Source organism: Columba livia, chromosome 1, assembly GCF_036013475.1.
Source record: "Columba livia isolate bColLiv1 breed racing homer chromosome 1, bColLiv1.pat.W.v2, whole genome shotgun sequence".
Classification (NCBI taxonomy): Eukaryota; Metazoa; Chordata; class Aves; order Columbiformes; family Columbidae; genus Columba; species Columba livia.
In genome coordinates, this window is record NC_088602.1 from 96577177 (window position 1) to 96597502 (window position 20326).

At 42.2% G+C, this 20326-nt stretch overlaps 2 protein-coding genes across 6 annotated transcripts in view; one reads left to right on the top strand and one right to left on the bottom strand.

Annotated features, from left to right (window-relative positions):
• WDR4 (WD repeat domain 4) overlaps positions 1-8031 on the bottom strand; it is a 20285-nt gene extending 12254 nt beyond the window's left edge. Inside the window, exons 1-7 of one of the 3 annotated variants that reach the window (XM_005501723.3) lie at positions 7940-8031; positions 5959-6021; positions 5149-5295; positions 3414-3570; positions 2729-2841; positions 2323-2383; positions 895-993 (exon numbers count right to left, since the gene is read on the bottom strand). In XM_005501723.3, the coding sequence (XP_005501780.2) occupies positions 895-993; positions 2323-2383; positions 2729-2841; positions 3414-3570; positions 5149-5295; positions 5959-6021; positions 7940-8016 (717 nt within the window). In that variant the 5' untranslated portion in view covers positions 8017-8031. Of the gene's footprint in view, positions 1-894; positions 994-2322; positions 2384-2728; positions 2842-3413; positions 3571-5148; positions 5296-5958; positions 6022-6645; positions 6848-7939 lie in introns of those variants that run through there. The other 2 variants (XM_065069087.1, XM_065069099.1) reach the window with 2 other exon arrangements.
• On the top strand, positions 7969-17014 carry NDUFV3 (NADH:ubiquinone oxidoreductase subunit V3). 3 transcript variants are annotated; one of them, XM_065069065.1, is made up of 4 exons: positions 7969-8097; positions 8383-8479; positions 11848-12804; positions 16749-17014. In XM_065069065.1, the coding sequence occupies exons 1-4, from the start codon at positions 8050-8052 to the stop codon at positions 16913-16915; spliced, it is 1269 nt and encodes a 422-aa protein (XP_064925137.1). In that variant the 5' UTR covers positions 7969-8049; the 3' UTR covers positions 16916-17014. The 3 variants fall into 3 exon arrangements, with proteins under 3 accessions (XP_064925137.1, XP_064925151.1, XP_064925141.1); XM_065069079.1 differs by lacking the exon at positions 11848-12804; XM_065069069.1 differs by lacking the exons at positions 7969-8097; positions 8383-8479 and adding an exon at positions 8549-8569.
• The last annotated feature ends 3312 nt before the right edge of the window (positions 17015-20326 follow it).

Here is a 20326-nt window from a genome sequence, read left to right on the forward strand (position 1 = left end):
TGCAGGAATGCTTTGTGGCTTTCCTATGCTACCTGAGCTGCTACAGCCAAAACAGAACACTGATGGCAATGAAGAGGAGGAAGTTATCCTGCTCTTCTCACCTCACACTTTATGAAATTAAAAGCTGTCAGGATCTGCAAGACAAGAGATGGCATCACCAGGAAGAAACACCAGAAGATGCAGACAGCTCGCTTAGCTTCTCTAAAAGCCTACGTGCCCTACGGCTGCCCAGCTTGTCACCCACCCTGCAGGGCTAGGGTTGGGTGCAGGAGCCTGTCTCCAAGCTCCCTCACAGGACCAATTCATACCAAGAATCTCCTAATACTGGCAAAGATTAAGATGTTAGAGAGCACAAGCAACAGCGCAGCATTAACTCTGAGGAACAGAGAATCAACCTTGTGGTGCTCCCTTCTCACCACATTACGGTACTCATGGCTACAGTCTGGGGCACAGGAGATCACCTGCATGTTACAAAGCTTCTTTTTGCTCAGATAAATTGCAACTTTAACACTTGAAATTTTAAGTTTTTTAAAAATGGGTAATTTTTTAGATCTTTCCAGTGTTATGAGATGTTTTCTGGCTAAAAGACAAAGGCACCTGCGTTTTTGGAAAAAATTCAAGTGAAGGCTTTGTCCAGCATGCTGAACTTCTATTCAGGAAGAATCACAAAGAGCTTCTTTTGGTCACTGGCACTTTCTAGAACTGCACACGGGAATGGATTCCACAGACTTTCTTCCCTTCCCAAAATCCCAAAGTATTGTAACAGTTCTCAGGTCTCACATAACTTCCAAACCTGCTGAGATAAGGGAAGCACCCCTAACAAAATGCAAACAACATGTTTTGGAGTCACAAAGGTCAGAGGGATAGCAAAAGCACTAACATATATTGATGTACCTGGTCAGTTTTGGTAGTCTCTGGCCCACAGATACTGCTCAGATGACAGCAGTGCACTTCTTCTCCACTTTTGTACTCCCAAAGCCTCAGAGTCGAGTCCTGGACAGATGGAAGCAGAAACAAGTGCTATTACTAACAGCACCTCAGGCAAAGAGAGACGACTCATGGCCGTCAGCTAAATCCAATTTCCCTGAGGAGCTTCTCGCAGAAGTTGCTAAATAGTCACTTAGTTGAGACCTCAAATTGCAGATAAAGCATTAACATATTTTTCTCCTCCATCCTAAATTATTAAATCATGCTAATTTTAATTCTCCTTTTGAAGTGGAAATTTGGTAGTTGGAGAAGTGCATTTCAAGTCTGTCTCAAACAGCAGAGTAATCCATGTGCTCAGCATTTTAATGGCAATTCTTTCAGGTTGCCTTTCTCCGCCCCCACTCTTGTTATCACCCAAATTGTCTTTTGATTTAGTAATCTCCCGGAGAGAAGCTAAACACCTCTCTGAAAAACAGAGTCATCAAAGAGCATTTGCTAAAAATTAAATACAGCCACACACAGCACTAATGCTAGAATTGCTTAAAGAGGAACAAGAGACAAGAGCCTTGGGGAAGCAAGAGCATCAGCTGAAACCAAATGCTAAGAATTACTACAATTTTCACATCTTCACAGAAAACATTATTTGTTTCCTATGCGGCTTTGGTAGTCCGGGAAACAAAGAATATTTTTTAGGCCTTTCTTTAGGCTGACTCCATCTAGTCACTCTGTACAGGTCTGGCAGAATCCCATTAACTTAAGAAAAGGTCTGGGGGGAGGGAAAGGAGGGAACACTCCTTCAGTCCTCATCTAAGCACTGAGCAGCATTGCACTGCAATCTCTATACAACATGCACTGGATGTATTATGAGGACATACAGACAAGGATGTAATTCATAACAAGTCTCACAGGGGAAAAGCAAGTGGGAAGGTGAATAAGGATCAGTTTTCTCATCTTAAAAGCTCTAAAAAAAAAAATCTGTGAACCTAAGGCTGTTAATTCTCAAGACACTCATTATTATGGCAGGCTGACGTAATATCCATTTGCTTCAAAGTTGTTTAAATAGTCCAATGATTAAAGTTTGTGCTCCAAAGCAAGAGTTAACGATGAAGAACACCTGAGGTCTTTGCAATTTCTCCATTCCAAAGATCTTAATAAGAAGCTAGTCTTGCTATAGACACAGTAAATGGCTTGTACTATCTAGCAATAGAATGGCTTAACACTGAACAGGAAGCTGAGAAACGGGGGAAAGAAGAGAGAGAGGGGGTATGTTGAAAACCATGAGAGTTTATTTGAAGTATCCCAAGGAATTTAGGGGAAACACATGGAAAAAAGTGGTTTTAAATCCTAAATTTTCAAGAAAAAGATATATTTTTTTAAAGAAATTGCAATACATACCCCAGAAGCTGACAACAGCAGATCAGGATAGTTGGGTACTACAAGTATTTTGCTCACAAACCTAATGGGAAAGTAGTGAAAAGTTAAACTCTCTTGCATGAGACTCTGGTCTTTCAACACACAAATAGAAAACACCGATTTCAAATAGAACCTTATAATGAACAAAGAGATTCTCCACATCAAGCTAATTACAAGGCTCTGAGCAACCTGATCTAGTTGAAAACGTCCCTGATCATTGCAGAGGGGTTGGACTAGATGGGCTTTAAATGTCCCTTCCAACCCAAAGTATTCTATGATTCTAACACAGACGTAGCTGTTGTTTAACGTGATTTGAGGAGATGATAATTTATCCAATGAGGCACAGTGAAGAACTGCACACAGTAACTTGTGCACACAACAAACTTACTCTTCGTGTCCCAGACAGTAGGATACAATACAATAAGGAGCCTTTGCCAAGCTGACTCTGATCTTCTCATCTCTGTCTGCAGTTAGGATATACCGGTCATCAGGACTCAGTGCCTGTTGGTAAAGGGAGCGTTTTAATGCCCAGTAGTTTAATGCTTGTTTTTATGCAATTCTCCCTAACCAGGGGAAAATAAGATGAGCAGTAACCTTTTTCTCCTGACTCTGAATGGCAGGTACAAACATTAAACCACACTTTTCCACCAACAATGGAAGCGTTTAAGTCTTTATGACAGCAACTTTCTCGCTAAGACAAGCAACACTGACTACTGAGTCCAGTGAAAGCCGCTGAGCTTCAACAGTACAGGCTGACTGCATCTTACAAAGAAAGAAACTTATCACATTGAAGAGCTCAACTGACATGACAGAGTGGATGAATTCCCGTATACATTCTATCACCAAGTCTTCTGTGACTGTAACATTAAGACTTTTTGAACACACACGCTCCCAGAATAGATAATCCTGTGGTAAGCTTGCTTCCTTACCAAACTCTGCGGACACAAACCCAATAAGAAGAATTTAAGACCACATACTCCATTTATATAAAAAAAGACCTCCCAAATCGGTGACAAGAGCAACAACGCAAGACTCAAACACAAGCAGGAACGTAGGTTTGCACACTAACTTACCACATCCAAGAGCAGAGACAAGTGACCCAGCTCAAGTTTTCCATCAGCTTGGGGTTCTGTTATTGAGTAAGAATAGAGATCACCAGACTTGTCTGCAACCAGAATCTTATCATCTGCAGCTGTAATAATCAAGGAAGTACATCTCCTGTTCACAGACCTGAAAGAAAAATGGCAGAGTCTGAACAGCTCTGGATGGCAGCTTCACTAAGTCTGGGTTCAGACCCAGTTAAACCAATGAAGAGAAAAGCTCTCAGATGCAACATTCTTGAAATGGCAGCAATGAGAATAATGTTAAGGGAAGGTATGAGGCTGAAATAGCACTTTTGAGACCTATTCAATGACTGAACTATGTAATAGCAAACACCTGGGGGCTGGGAGAAAAAAAAAGGAGAGACCTTTAAGGCTGCATTTTGCTTAGGTACTTTCTCAACTGAGCATCTTGCCTAGGTAAGAATATATTGTACTTCAAGTAAGAAGACAGAAATTCCAAGATGTTTTAGTGACTGTTTAAGGGAACACCATAACAATGGGAAAACGAACACAATGAAGGCTCAGGCAGCACAGTTTCAAAACAGGTTACCTTGGCAACACAAGAGTCTTGCTCCAAGTTCATTGTACTGATTTTGATCTTAAATACAAAGATTCAAAAGTTTCCCTTGTCTGAAATGAGCTGACTACAAAATCCAGCACCAAGTGAAACCTTTTATACAGCTTGCCACAAAACGCCAATGCAAGATATATAGCTCAACTTTGGCATTCTTTTTTTCATTCACTCTGCCTGTATTCCGAGTTTCATAATAGGAAGTAGTGATGTTCCCCCCAAAAAACAGCTGCGGTCCTGGTTAATCTTTTAGCAGAAAATTGAAATAACAAACAATTATCCAATGCCATATCAGGGGCAAGACACACAGGGCAGGGCAGCAGGGAAGACAGAATGCAGAATGAGCAGAATTTGCCATTTCTCATTTTGCTGGTGGTTACTTACTACAACATCACTTAAGCCACCAAAGGTCCATCATGTACCCTACACACATAGCCAAGCTGACAGAGATTCCTCTTCCTTTTGCAATCAGGGCCTCACATTTGTCTGAGAGCAACAGAAGCACAGATGTCACACACTCAGGTACTTCCTCAGAACTCCCTGATGGTCCCCTTTTTCATAGACAATTGTCACAAGCAGCAGCAGCAAACTTGTAACCGGAGGACCTCTGGTGGACAGCTACAGACTGTTTTCTCAAGAGGACTGTACGACACAAGGGAAACAGCTGGTAGTATCTCTACAGATATGCTTTTAAGAGAGTCCACAAACTCCCCCAAACATCACCTCCTCCAAATCAACAGAAATAGACAGTGCACTCACTAAACTGCTCAGTATCATTCTTAAAGGCCCAACCTTACATGTTCACTAAGAGTTGGATAAAGTTTTAGTTTTTAAAGATGCAAATGTTGTATTTTGGAATAAGAAACGAGATTACTCCTTTCCTTGGCCAATAATATAAACACCTGCATTCCCATTCTTGGTGTGGGGCACACCACGCACCACTTCTTGACAAATATCTTTGAATTCCCTTGAACACTAAGTTTGTTTGAGCAAGTAAAAGGTTAAATTAAAAAAAAAAAAAAAAAAGCAGCAGCCTAGTGATAACAAATAGCAACATCCCAAGTACTACTGTTTTATAACTCTAATCAGCCGTAACTCTAGAACAAAGTCACATGCACCATCCTGCTTCCTTACCTGACACTAACACATTCCCAGGAAGGCGTCGTACGGAACAGAATCAGACGTTTGCTGTCATCTGTCAAGGCAAAATAGTCTCCTGATGGGGACAGGGCAAAAGCTAGGATGTCATCACTTCCTTTATCTGTCTGTTTTCCATCCTGCCTAATAGAGAGAAGGAGAACAACAAAGTACAACACTGAACGTGTTATTTGTGCTTAAAATGTTGAGCCAACTTGAACATTAGTGCAAAGAAAAAGGAAAATAATGTAAGGTCTACACATGTATCAAAACCTGCTTAAAAAAAAAAAAAAAAAAAGCTAGGGTATGTGCTCGCAGATCTTGATACAAATTTAGAGGAAAACGGTTACATTTGCTCCAGGTAAAACAATACCCAGTGACCGAACTAAGAAAAAGACTTTTTCAGGTTTTGAAATCTCATGGCATACAGAATAGACCTGAAGGAGAAGTTATGTAAGTGGTTTGTGTTTAGTTTGCTTTTTTTTTCCTAACTGTCTTAGATGGACTAATAAAAAAATGCAACATTTTTCCGTAAATGTCTTGACTGAGAAGAGCCATACAGAATAATTGATTATGCTACGGATGTTTTTCTAAAATAGAAAAAGGCATACAGACTCCCCTCTGGGATGAAACAGAAACAAAAGAATACATACATATAAAGACATCAAGATTAGCAAAAGCAACCTGACCATCACTTGACCAAAGAGTCATCCCATGACTTTCTTTTATTATTTTCACTGCCACATAAGCTCAGGAGAAGATGCACCATCTAGGAAAAGAGCAGATCGCCTAAGCAGATTTTCTCACCCTTTATTTCCTAAGGTCTTCTTTTCCGCATTGATGCAATCGTACACGAAGAGACTATCATCACTGCAAGTATAAAAACAACACATTAAAGCCCCGGAACTAGAACAGCCATGAGCTTAACTATGAAGAGTGACAACTCTTTTGTAACATGCCATTGTTTTGCAGTTATTTGTGCAACAGACCCCCATCTCAAGGAACCACCAGTGCAAAATGGGCTCCCAAAGTGCTACAGATGTGGTAGAAGCTTAAAACCTTGAACTGTGAACACATTAAAAAATAATAAAAATCTGTTGACAAAGTAATGATGACATTTCACTTCTGTCAGAATTAACATATTTGTCACTGGCATTTACAATGCTGTTCACATACCAGCGATGTGCACTTCGTACTGCATAATCGTGCCACAAAACAGTTGAGGCTAAAAAGCTTTAAAGTGACATTCAGTAACGGGTAAACGCACACACGGAGCCGCTAAAGGCCTGCGCTGGGCCACGCAGAGCCCCCCCCGCCCCCGAAAGGCAGGCACGGGCAGAGCCTCCCGCAAGCCCCCACCACCGCCCCCGGCTGCCCGGCAGGAGGCCCAGGGGACCTGCGGTGACCTCCCACCCCGGTACAGCCCCCGGCAGCGGGGCGGCCTCTGCCGCTCGGATGTGCGGCGCCGCCAGCCGGGCCGCACCCCGCACTGACCCGAGCTCCCTGTACCGCGCCGCCAGGAACCGGCTGCCGCCGCCGGCGGCCATCAGCGCCCCACGGAGCGCCAGCGCCGGCCGGGGACCGGGGCTGCGGCCCCCGCTGCCCCCGCCACCCTCCATGCGTCAACGGCGCCACGTGCGCGCCACGACCGGCGCAGGGTATAGACGTCAGCTCCAGGAAACAATGACGTAGAGCCCGTAGCACGCCTGCGCAGCGGGCCTGGGGAGGCCGTGGGGGCGACCTGTCAGAGGGTCACTTTGGTTGGAAGAGATCCTGAAGGTCGTGAAGTCCAACCGTTAACAAACACCGGCACTAAAACATGTCCCTAAGAACCTCTTCTACGTGTCTTTTAAACACCTCCAGGGATGGTGACTCCACCACTTCCCTGGGCAGCCTGTTCCAATGCCTAACGAGCCTTCCCATGAAGAAATTTCTCCCTTATGAGGAAAGGCTGAGGGAACTGGGTCTCTTTAGCTTGGAGGAGACTGAGGGGTGACCTCATTAATGTTTACAGATATATAAAGGGTGAGTGTCACGAGAATGGAGACAGGCTCTTCTCAGTGACAACCAGTGATAGGACAAGGGGTAACGGGTACAAAATGGAACACAGGAGTTTCCACTTGAATGGGAGAGGAAACTTCTTCTCAGTGAGGGTGCCAGAGCACTGGAACAGGCTGCCCGGGGAGGTTGTGGAGTCTCCTACTCTGGAGACATTCAAAACCCGCCTGGACACATTCCTGTGTAGCCTCATCCAGGTGTTCCTGCTCTGGCAGGGGGATTGGACTGGATGATCTTTTGAGGACCCTTCTAATCTCTAACATTCTGTGATTCTGTAATGTCCGATCTAAACCTTCTCTGGTACAACGTGAGGCCATTTCCTCTTGTCCTACCACTTGTTACCTGGGAGAAGCGACCAACACCCTCCATGCTACAACCTACTCTCAGGTAGTTGTAGACAGCCACAAGGTCTCCCCTCAGCCTCCTTTTCTCCAGGCTAAACAGCCCCAGTTCCTTCAACCGCTCCTCATCAGACTTGTGCTCCAGACCCCTCACCAGCTTCATTGCCTCCTCTGAACTCTCTCCAGCACCTCAATGTCTCTCCTGTAGTGAGGGGCTCAAAACTGAACACAGAATTCTAGGTGCAGCCTCCCCAGTGCTCAGTACAGGGTGACGATCACTGCCCTTGTCCTGCTGGCCACACTATTCCTGACACAAGCCAGGATGCTGTTGGCCCCCTCGGCCACCTGGGCACACTGCTGGCTCACAGGAGTGCCCGAAACACACACACCTGCCCCGGCTTCCTGAAAGGGGCGGAGCCTTGCTGCTTAAGCCCCACCCACCGGGAGGTCCCGGAGCCGCCCCCATCTCCGCGCGGCACCGCCTCGGGCTCACGTCAAGATGGCGGCTTCCACGGTGCTCGGCTGCGGCCGGGCGGCCACCCGCAAGGTAAGGGGCTGGCAGGAGCTCCTCTGGGCCGCACGTTTCCCCCGCGCGGTTGCTCGGCTCCTCCCGAGGGCACCGGTCACCTCCTTTTCCCCCGGGCCCGTTGCGCAGGTGCCCGCCGCCTCGCCTTAGGCGAGGCGGCGGGCACCTGCGCAACGGGCCCGGGGGTGGAAGTGCGCATGCGTCTTGTGCTCCGTAGGGGGATGGGAGGCGGGCATGGATTCCCCTCGGGGTTCCCTGTGTCACTTGTCCCGTTCTGTTCACTTTTTATTACACGGTGCCTTGCAGGTGTTGCGGCTGGAGGCCCGGGGGCTGCGAGGGGCGGCTCCGTCGGCCGCGCTCTGCACCAGACCCGTGGGCTCCGGGGCGGCCCCGCCGGCAAAGAGTAAGACGTTTGTTTCGTCGTGGGGTGTAAATAAACGTTAACGGGTGTTTCAGACAGGACGGCCCCCTTTTCTGGTGCTCAGGCGTTAAGGTAGCTAAGCATCCTCCCCTACAGCCTCTGGAGGTTTCTGTGCCCTGTGGTGATGCCCAGACCGTAAACGTTTATCTGCCTGTTGGACTAGGGAGAGCCCATCTGCAGTTAAGGTCTCTCCCGTTGTCTTTAAGTAGGCAAGAAGACCTTATTCATGCTCAAGGCCACATCTCTGAACAGCTGGTATGCAAGCCAAGAAAGTGGAAGGTCATCATGTAGACAGAGATTTCTGTTCAAACCTACTGTGTAGTAAGAAAAAAAAAAAAAACTAAAATCTGGTAGGAATGGGTCTTTGTAGTTTATATTCGTAGGCCATGCTATAGGGTTGATGCTTCTTTCCTTTTTACCTTCACCTGAGTATTAGCTGGTGTGATGCTTGACCAGGCTTAAGGAGAGCTATCATTACATTTGTCTCAAGCAGCTTTGCAAGTTGCCTGAAATTTGATGTAAATTAATGTAGCAAGTTACTTTTTTAATGAGGTGCAAAATCTGGTTTTGAACTTCAGATGTTCCCCCTTACCTTTTGAAATGTTTGGATTATGAGGGTCAAAAAGCATCCCATTTTGTAGAAAGAAAGACTTGCAAGATCCAAATATCTACTCCACACAACAGTGTTGAGAAGCTACAAAAAAACTACCACAGCCCTGCTGTGTTAAATTTAGTTATAATGCTCTGTAGGTTTGCAAACAAGGTGGTACATGGACCTGGATTTAGATTGTGCAGTGCATCTGACATTTGGAAGTGTTTGAACCAATTCTGGCCCTGACCAAAGTCAAAACATGAATACAGGGGATATTTTGTGCAAAATGCTGTTTGTAAAAAGGGCCTTACTCGTTCACTGAGTAGGATTCCCATCCCAGATTAGAGATACAGATGCTTAAGCAGCAAAGCTCCATGGGACCATATGTAGGAGCGATCAGACTTGTTGACGGCTGTGGAAAAGATCACTGAAAGAGTAGTTCTGGCTTCTAATGTTAGCTTCTTAAATGCCAAGACAATTAAAAGCTTGTTGTTCCTTTAAGAAAGCCTTTTCTGCAAGCTTGATTGAACAACAAATCACTTTTAATTATTTTTTATGCATTATTTTAAGTGTGTTTGAGGTATACTTCAGCATCATTTTCTGGATTCATTGTCCTGCAGCTCTGATTTCAGAAGGTGTCTGGAGACTTATTAGGCCACCTCTTTCAGCCAGCTGCTTCCCCTGTAAATGGTTAAGGTTAGGTAAGATATATAGGATGCAGCTGTCTTTTTCAGATTTTAGCTGGAACAGGGTGTGCAAATTTTCTTTGCTTTGATAAAAAGGTCATTTTACCTATGAAGTCAATGATGGAGAATAGACATGTAATTTCTGCATGCTCCCTTTTGGAGCACAGACATGTTTTAAACATGTTCCAATAATGGTACTGATGTTACAAGCATCAGTAAGAATGCATCTGGCAATAATATTCTTGTTACTGATTTGGATGTGTTGTTTTTGGCAAAATGATGCAAATACAGATTAAGTGGTACAAAGTTTGAAGTACCGTAATTAAAGTGTTTGTACTACTTGTATTAGGCTTTATGATTAAAAGCTGAAACACATACCTTTTCATATATTCAAATATTACTGTTTAAAGTATTTTTCCAGTAACACCTACTGTAAATGGTCAAGTTGGATGTTACCTGCCTTCTTGGTTTCTTATGATGTCCTAGCATTAATACTTCTTCAACATGAGCTCAGCTTTCACTTGTCTGTAATCCCTTTGGTCATTCTTGTGTTAGTTTGACCTTCCTGTACACTTTTTCAAAGAACTTTTCAACCCTGAGTGAGGTTTCCTCACAGGTTAGTTTCTACAGGCTGCTGTTTGGCTGTGTCAGTCTGTGCAGGGAGTCAGGCTTCTTTCAAAGGTGGCTGCTCATCCTTCTGCTTCCCCCTGCTCTCCCTCCCCACGCTGCACCTTCTGGCAGAGAGAAGTATGTGTCAGAAATTGTTCAAAAGTATTATCTGTATACTGAACTGATATTTTTTTCATTTGTACTTATGTTAAAAATTCTGATTTTTTTTTTTCTTAAATAATTTGCTTTTTATGTATCTACCTCTTCTGTGATGTTTTCATTTGGACATCACTAAAGACTTACTTCTATTCATAACTAATTATAGTAACTCCTTGGATCATACAAAGTATTAGCATAAAATATTATCAAGGGGGAAAACTGCATCTAATTTATGTTCTTGTAAAGTAGATCTAGGATTCCAAACTGTGCAGATAAATCTGCACAGTAGAGTGGAAATGTGTTGAATTACACTGATGGTTGGAGGTAGTGCAACTCATAATGGAGTTGGCTTTGCTGTAGCAAATTTCAGTGGGAATGTATCATCTTAATGTGCTTCCAGTCCTCCTTGTCCTCCTGTTTTCTGTAACCACAACAGCATTCACTGTTGATCAGCTTCTTGAAGATATCATTGGCACAAGCATCCAAGGGGTATTTGGTGCTTTCTGAAACAACCTGAAGGTTGCGGCTTTCTCTTCGCTCCTTGCTGAAGAATTTAGCTTAATGAAAGTATCCATGGGGGGAGAAGAAATAAAGGCAGGCTAACATGAAGCATTAGGAGATCTTCTAACACTTTTTTTGCAAAGAGGTCTCAAACCAAAAATAGGAAGTGGAGACAGTGAAGACCGGAGGAGATAAGATAATGTTAAACTGTGTTAGACAGTTCAGTTGGTAGGTCACATGGGCACATACTTTTCATGTATGGCCTGAGGTATCTCTTACTCTGCTACTTTGTCTCTTAGGAGTCCTCCCTCTCTGCTGCTTTAGAGATAACTAATCCAAGAGGCTGGCTATTGCTATGTCTGTTTACTGTGTCTTCTGCTTCTCTGGCTTGTTCATAGACAAATATTATCTTTGTTGCAGTATATTTGAAGAGCTCAGCTAACAAGCTATCTTAATGTTCATCTGAGATAGGAAGATGTCTGTAAACCATTTTCAGTGTTGCAGAATTCAAGCGCAGAGAAAAACAACTTTTGCAAGGAGTCTGGCCATGCAAGGAGCAAAAGGCATTATCTCATGAGTTTCAGGATCGCAGCAGCAAAAACTGTTAAGTGCTAATTAGAACTGCAGTTTCTTAAAATGTCTTAAAACTTTCTGTTTCACAATGCCTGTATTTACTATAATAACTTCTTTCAGTTTGCTTTTTGTACCATGTTATCTCAGTAAGTTAGATTTTATGACTAAGATCACTAACTAACAGCAGTGTTGGATATAATGATGATAATCCTCTTTATGCCATTTCCTAGATGTAGTGGAACCACAGGGAAGCACCAAGCTGCTAGCCATCAAGGCACCAGCTGAATTTCCTAAAATGTTGTCCTCTAGCTCTCTCTTAGTATCTGCAAACAAAGGTGAAAGCATATCTAGTCCTAACCTCAAGGAAGCTTCAATACCTTCTGCTGAAGACATGAGGATGTTCATGTCAAGAAAAACTGTGGTTGCATTTCCTCAGCGAGTAGTTGTTTCTTCTGTCGAGGAGGAAAATCTCACTACAGCTGCAACAGAAGGAGGCCTGAGGAAAGAGTTAGTTGAGGAAGAAACTTCATCTTCTTCTAGCTCAGATTCTAGCTCAGATTCTGAGGAAGAAAATGATGATTCAGAAGTTGCCATTAAAACCAAAGTTGAGTTTCCTAGGCGAGATTCCATCTTTTCTGAAAACATAGCAGTAAAGGCATCTATGGTAGCAAAAGAGAACTTGTCCCAGAAATCCCACAAAGAATATGTAACTAAGAAGAAGCCGCGTAAAACGGAAACTGATGTGTCTCCTACCAAGCAGGTCACATTTTCTAAAACAGCAGTCAGCCATGAAATGTCAAAATCCGAAGCAAGAGACCCCAAAGTAAAATCGACACCAAAAAAGGCAAGTCAGCAGAAGCTGGTCTTAGAACCAGACATGGTTGAAAGCCAAGACCTGAGCAGTGTCGCTCATAAATCTGATTATTTGGATAAAACGTCCATTGGAACCCAAGTAGCAGCTATTCAGCTGAAAGCTTCATCAGTGATTCAGAAAGACAAAAAACAAAAACTTGTATCCAGAGGAGGAGAAAAAAAGGTGAAGAAGGCACAGGAATCAGGAGAAGTAACTGCTCATAAACTAGAAGAAGAGACTTCTTCAAGCACGATGTTGGTGATGGGCACAACAGCAAAGGAGGAGACCGTTCAGGAAGCAGGAGTCCAGACTGGAGAAAGAAGCACAATAGAGGGTACAACTTTAAATTGTTTGAACTGTATTGATTCATCTGGGCTAGGGTTTAACTTTTTTTAAAGGGTTTTGAAATCTTTTCTGTTCAAGATTCTCTGATGTTTATACTGAAGCTGACTGTGTAGCAGTCACTTTCTGGAACATAAATTCTTGTTCCTTACTTAATTTTTATAAGCGCTCGGTAACGCTCAGTTTCCAGTTATGCTGTGAAAGGAATCAGAAACAGGTATTGATTCTGAGATTGGTAGGCTGCGAGTCATGTTGAAATAGCACAGAGTTGATCTTATAACCCAGTTTTTATACTGAGTTGGGGAGGAAACAGTGATATGTTTTAGGAAAATCGCATTGTGCTTCGTATAATCATCTCTCTAGCTACACTTCCATATCTAATGTACTCTTATTTACTGCTAGTCCTGTTAACTTCCCTACTGATCTCATTCTGTATATTTCAGTAGCAAATGCCCCCCTGTCCTCATCTGTGGTAGCTTACCATTCTTGCCTTTCAACTTAGGCAGCATACCATCCTTAAGGCCCCACTTCTGGTTGCTGCTTTGAATTCAAGAACTTGCCTGTTTGGAAGTAAAAGCAGCATAATTGTAAAGCTGCTTGGATATCATCCTTCAGGCGATATCCTTGCAGGAAAGGCCCTGGGGGTCCAGGTGAACAGCAAGTTGAACATGAACCAGTAATGTGCCCCTGTGGCAAAGACCACCAGTGGTATCCTGGGCTACACTAGGAGTGTTGCGAGCAGGCTGAGGGAGATGTTCCTTCCCTGATGAGATGCATCTGGAGTGCTGTGTTCAGTTCTGGACTCCCCAGTACAAGAGAGACATGGAGCTACTGGAGAGGGTTGAGTAAAGGGCCACAAAGATGATGAAGGGACTGGAGTATCTTTCCTGTGAGGAGAGTCTAAGAGAGCTGGGACTTTTCAGTCCAGAGAAGAGAAGGCTTCGAGGAATATCAGTGTATGTAAATACCTGAAGGGAGAGTTCCAAAACAACAGAGATAAGACTCTTTCCAGTGGTACCCAGTGACAGAACAGGAGGCAGTGGGTACAAACTGAAGCGCAGATTTTTTCCTGAACATCGAGAAACACTTTACTGTGAGATTGATGGAGATTTGACACAGGTTGCCTGGAGAGGTGGTGGAGTCTCCAGCCATGGAAACACTCAGAAGCTGTGTGGACGCGATCGTGGGAAGCCTCCTGTAGTTGACACTGCTTGAGTATTTGGGGTTCAACCAGATGACCTCCAGAGGTGTCTTCTAACCTCAACCATTCTGTGATTCTGTGAAGTGTCTAAGCAGGTTGAGTGACACATAATTGCTTTTGTACATTGGTTTCCAGGATACAGTACTGCCTTCTGTTTTAAGGGGTTAGTTGGATCATAATTTGATCTGCTTTAGGAGTTGGTGGCTAAGGTTACCTTCTTACCTGACTGCAACTGAAATGCTAAAATGCAGCACTGTTTGTAAGTGACATTTTCATTTGCTTGTTCCTCCTTAACAGTCATCAGCAGAAGCTTGCTTTAGGAAAAAAAAAAAAAGGCTATCTGTATTTATTGATAGATGATGCTTTTCTCTCCGTTCACCCACAGTGGAGCTCTAGATGCCTAGGTATTATTTTTTTTCCACACTGAAGATCATAGGAAGACTCAAAAATTAGTTCAGTTAACTTCAAGTATGAGAGGGATGAGTTGGTCTTAAATTGTGCTGATTCAAGGTAATTTTATGATTATGACACACTGAAGGTCTACGAAGTAGCCTCCTCTACTCAGGATAAAGTTAAGCTCACGACACAAACTTTTCCTGCAGATCTGTATTGATGGGGCAATAATACAACTGTGCCTCAGACCCATCACCATCATAACCGCACCAGCAAACCCCTTGTGGGTAGGACCTGGCTTAGCTGAAAATGGCACTTCTGCTGTTGAGCTTCTCTGATTCTGGGAAGGTGGTTAAGGTTATGACAGCGGGAAAGCTGCTGTTGGGTGTGTACTAGAGGACTCTGCTGCAGTGGCTGTAAGGTGGGGTGGGGGTTAGTACAGGCAAGTTCACACCCTTTTACTGCTGGTATAATGTCTTTGTGTGCCGGGGGTAGCAGAGTCAAGCCTGGCTGCACCATGTTCAAGGGCATCACTGGTATGTCCAGGTGCATTTTGTTCTCTCTTTCTTTTGAGGCCTTGTTTGAGAGCAGCTACTGCTTTTCCATGTTTAATGTTCATAGTTAATGATACCTTCTGTAACCTGTATTTCTGTCTTGTTCCTGTGTTCTGTTGCTCATCTGCAAACTGCAGCAGGTGCACTGAAGATGTAAAAGCGATTTTTCCCATTACAAACCTGGATGTTAAGGTGATGTCATCTGCTTTGTGGAGAAGGCATGCTAAGCAGTCAGCAAAACCTGCAGACTATAACTGCTAAGTAAATAGCAAAATAGTAGCACAGTAACTCAGAAATATACCTCTGATTTATTTCGGAAGAACATCCTGTGAAATGCTTGTTCTTTAAGAGAGAAAGCATAGGTGAAGGCTGAAGTATGGGGAGGATGAACTTGGGGATAATTTTTTTTCCTTTGAGAAGCCAAGTACAGTGTATTTAGGCAGGAAAAATGAGATTCCATCTGCTTTTCTTCCTGAGCATCTGACTCTTAATTCAGAACAACTGTCTCTTGCAGGTTGAATGTACACTTGCCTACGCTTGCCTGTTCTTGGGGCTATTTGCAGCAAAGACCGCATCATCTGGCTTTCCTATCTGTAGTGTTATTTCCTGCACCCTGTCTCAGTGGGAACTGAGCAGTAGGCACAGGCATATTTCCTTTCATAGGCTGTGTGTCTTGTTTTGCTGAAACCATGGCTTAATGCATTGTGCTTTATAAGCAAGTCTTGCTAAACGTTATGGATACATGCTCTTGAACTGATAACATTACATTGCAGTAATTATGTCATAATAAGGGGAAATTCTGGTGTTCAGTTGCTTGAGTTCTTGTATTTTTATTGTAGGCGGTTGTATTACAAAAAGAAGCTTAATACAATCTAACCTAAACCACTACATACGCATTTATATGATAAAGCTTTTCACTAGATTATGCTTATATCTGTCTTATTATTAAAACTCTGGGTATATGATAATAAATTAATATTGGGAGTAAAGTTTTTATTTCTTGCAATTTCCCTGGTTGTAAAATCAGCCTGTAGCAGGAGCCTTTTATGTAAATGGTACTGCCTGAATTTGCATAATATTCTAAAAGTGTACGAATTAATGTTGGCTTTAATGTGGAGTAGGGAGTTCTGAATAATTTTATTAGGTTATTCTTTTAGTAAGAAGAGCTGATACAAAGTTTAGATTATATTTAGAAGAAAGGAAAATTACATCAAGGCTCTTGATATATTACTGTTGAGTATAACCACATTTGAAATTAAACTGTGGACAACTCAATAATTCCATCAGTTCTCCCCATGGAAAAAAAATATCAATTTGTAAAGTAGTTCTAATAGCTGTATATCATGGTCTGACAGGAAGATATATCATCTGTACTGCTTCTTTGCCTCCTGGCTTGCTAAGAATGTCACCTACTGTTCTGGCTGCAGTGGAAACCAAGGCAATTGTAAAAAAGACAGGAATATGTCTTCAAAATACAAATGAAATGTTCTGCCCTATCCACCCCCAGAATTAGGTGGTAGTTTGGATTTTAAAACCTGTGATACATTAGATGACTTGTACTGATTCCTGTTCCCCTACTGCATACTAATGTGCTGCTTTAGGACCAGACAAGGTACCAGCAGAACTTAGTAAACCTAACCTTGTATTATAGCTGCTTTTTTTTTTTTTAATTAATTAATGTTGGCTGGATGAGGGATCTAGCAGTATATGAAGGCTGACTCAGTAATTAAGAATATTGCCCTCTGGTGTGGCATCCTTATAGTCACTAGTTACTGTTTGTTTTCACAGAGACTCCAGCAGCTGCTGAGCCTGGTCCAGAAGAATTCGATAATTCTACCTACAAGAATCTTCAGCATCACGAATATAACACTTATACCTTTGCTGATTCTGTTGTGGGTCTTTCAAAATTCAGGCAGCCTCAGCCATCCTCTGGAAGACCATCACCAAGGCACTGAAAGAACCACATTTAAAAGAAATGCCCAAGCAGAAAGATAAATTGTTCTATTTTAGCAGTGTATTATAAATCAGATAATAAATAAATGCATGATAACTTATGTTTGTGCTTTTGAACACTTCTTATTCTTGGAGTCCCTTACTTCTTGACCTTTATGAAGGAGATGCAAAATAATCAGGATTGAGTTAAAATAGCTTTTCTGCTTCTCAGTATATATTATTTGGTGATAGTGTAAAAAAGTGTCTCCAAAATTTGAAACTGAGCATTCTTTCAGTACCATGTCAAAGAATATAATGGCCCTTGTGCATGTGCCTGTTCCATGTGTGGCATGATTTTAATAGGTATTGTTACCATTGTAATGCGGCAGACTGTTCTCCTTGCACACAAACATGTTCCCAGCTCTGAAGAGGTTACATATACTCTGGATTTGAAGTTAAAATCATTGGCTGGAAACAGCCTAAGAAGTATTTGTCTCCTGTGGAAAGAGTGTATGTTTTGTGTTAGTAGAGGAATGTAAGTTTATGTTAATGTGTTTGAAACATCTCAAAATCTCTGCTGTTGTAAAGGGAGAACATACAACTTTATTTAACTTTCTGTTGGGGGTTCTAGCATCCAGGTTCTGCAGTAATTGAAATAACTTTAAATGTAAGAGAATCTCAGTGGGCAGTTCCTAATGAACTATCATACATTGATTTAACTCTTGAGAAAGAACATATTTCTATGGGTAGAATCACTTGCATGTAATTTTTAAACATGATGAAAATAGCATTATGGTAAAATCAGCTCCTGGTACTAATTGTTCAGTGGGACTATGTTTCAGTTCCCACTTTTTTTTTTTTCCCTCCACAGTAAAAGTAAAGATTGCTGTCCAGCTTCAATCTTGCTCTTCAAAAAATGTGAGAAATGAGGCATTTCTCAATATATGTTATCAGCAGTCACAGTTGGTCTCAGTAAATTCTGTATTTCCATCCTATTAGTAACAGTCTTCTGCCCTCTGGGAAAACTGCCTTGATGATCACCAGCTGTTGTGGGTTTAGTTCCATTTTGGCTTTTTGTTCATTTTGGGGTTTTTGGAGTTAATTGGTCTTTGAGCAGTTGTACTTGCACTAGCTCCAGCATTTTCCATCACCTGTCTGTATTCTTTCAAGCAACAGAATATGCAAGATCAAAGGGAAAACAGAGCTGGCTTTAGGAGTCTATCTGGGTATTGGACGCAAATCCCTGGGTGCAATTAGCAGAACAGATATTTTATACTCTAACTTGGCAAAAATGTGGTAGGAAGGATCAAGAGGCCTACATCAATCTGCTGTGTAGAATTTTAAGTCAGAGACCTCTGGCAAGCAATTTTATTATCCTGTAAAAACTAAAAAGCATATTACTGACTCTAACTATGAAATTTAAAAATCAGCAAATGTATAAATCCACATGCTTAGGAATAAAAAGCAGAAAGTCACTTTGAGACACCAGTGGTACCACGTACACTGGACTTGTAAAAGGGAAATAAATTTGCTGTTAACATTAAAAACATGAAAGAATGAGGAAAAGGGTCTTCCTTTATTAAGAGCCCACTGGAGGGCCCCAGTAAAGCTGCTGCGTTTTGTTATTAACTGAGACTCCTTGTAGTAATCTGAACCCTGTAGCATAGGTCTGCATTGATGCTGAACTGTGTTTGTCACCATTTGTCTTGTGATTACGGAAGGAGGCTGCAAATTGTCACATAGAATCTAAACGGTAAAAGTTAGAGGTAGTCCATTATGTATGTTCTAAATCTGCCCACAGTAGCTGTGGCTGTTAGCTGTTTGGAGTTAAGACTTGTTAACGTAGTACCCATTTTATTTCTAAGGAGGGTTGGTGTTGTAAACACTGAGTTAATCAGGGAAGGAGGAGTGGGTTGAAACAAGCGTGTCTTGCTTTCAGTCTACTCCTACACTCTCCGTAGCTGCATTTCAAACGAAGGAGATCCTAATCTATGTTTGGGCTAGGTGTTTTGCTACCCTTGTTTCACTATTACAGCAAAAAATTAATGGTGAATGCTCTTCTTATCTGTATAATCCTGTCTCAGTGTCTTCCGGTGATCTTTGCACCTCTAAAATCAAGCTGGAAGTGAAATAACTTTGTAATTCTTCTGGTACGTATGGTATATGTCTCACATTTGCTCTGTGCAGTGAACCAGCCTGCTCCGGGAAGGGCGGATAATGCGAGGAAGGGCACCAAGACTTTTTCCCACTGTTTGGTTTTCCTGGACTTCAGTGAAAAAGTATTCATTTTTTTTTGTACTTGGCTATTATCAGATGTTATTGTGTTTGAGTCATATGCTAGCATTTAAATTTCAAGCAGGATGTGATACAATATGCTCAAATTTTGTAATGTTAGTATCTTTGTCTTGCTGTCCTAGGCACTCGTCAGATACACTCAGGGACCTTGTTTTAAAGAAGGTATTAACATAATTCCTGGAAAACCTCAAATGGGAAGGAAATTAAGTCTCAGCTTAGTTTTTGTGAAAACCAGCTCTTCAGAACCAGCACTTCAGAAGTGAGGTTTTCAATGTGTAAATAGGGTGTTATTGTGGGAGTGCATGAAAATCTGGAAAGTGGATTCACTAATTCTCATTAAAAAGATGAAGCAACTACTTTCAAAGGGAGTGGTTTTCAAACTTCAGGTCCTTTGTTTGTTTGTTTGTTTGTTTGTTTTTCTTGGTGTAGCAAACTGCTAATAAAATCACTTTTCATAATTTCCTTCCACTTAGATCCTTCAGAAGGGACTTACTAGCCCAGAATGTTCTGGACAGCAGTTGAAAACTCACTTATCCAAGGTCCAGCAGTAGTAATGCAAACAGAGTTTCTGGTGATCACATTAGTTATTACAATGTCAAGTTTTTTTTGGTCCTCCTGGTGCTTCCTCTGGCATCTAGTCATGACAAGCACTGCAATCTATACAGCTGTCTTCAAGATTTATTTTAAATTTGGGAAATGAGACTTTTAACTGGGTGAACTTACAGATCTTCCACAGTATATCCCCAACTTCCAACAATCAAAACACATTCAATGCATCTCACTTTGGTTTCTTGTAAACTCATAAGCCATAAAAATCTGCCCTTCATCTTTTCTCCCACCACAAGAGATGCCACCACCTAAGCTACTTGTACAATTATGCAGAGTCTGCTCTTAACATGATGAAAAAATTATAAGTTTTAAGACTGTCTTGAGGTGATGTGCTGTTTTTCCTTCAGCTGCTCGCAGTAATGAGAACATGAGGTGAGAACAGTCACCAGGCTGTCCAAGTCTGCTGAAGATCCATAGAAGAGTAGGACTTGTCAGCTTTATGCTGATCAGAATCCCACAGCTCATAATGTGCTTTGGTGAGATTTTGCGACTGTGGCATCTGGGAGGAAGAGCAGAAGAAGCTGGTGAGA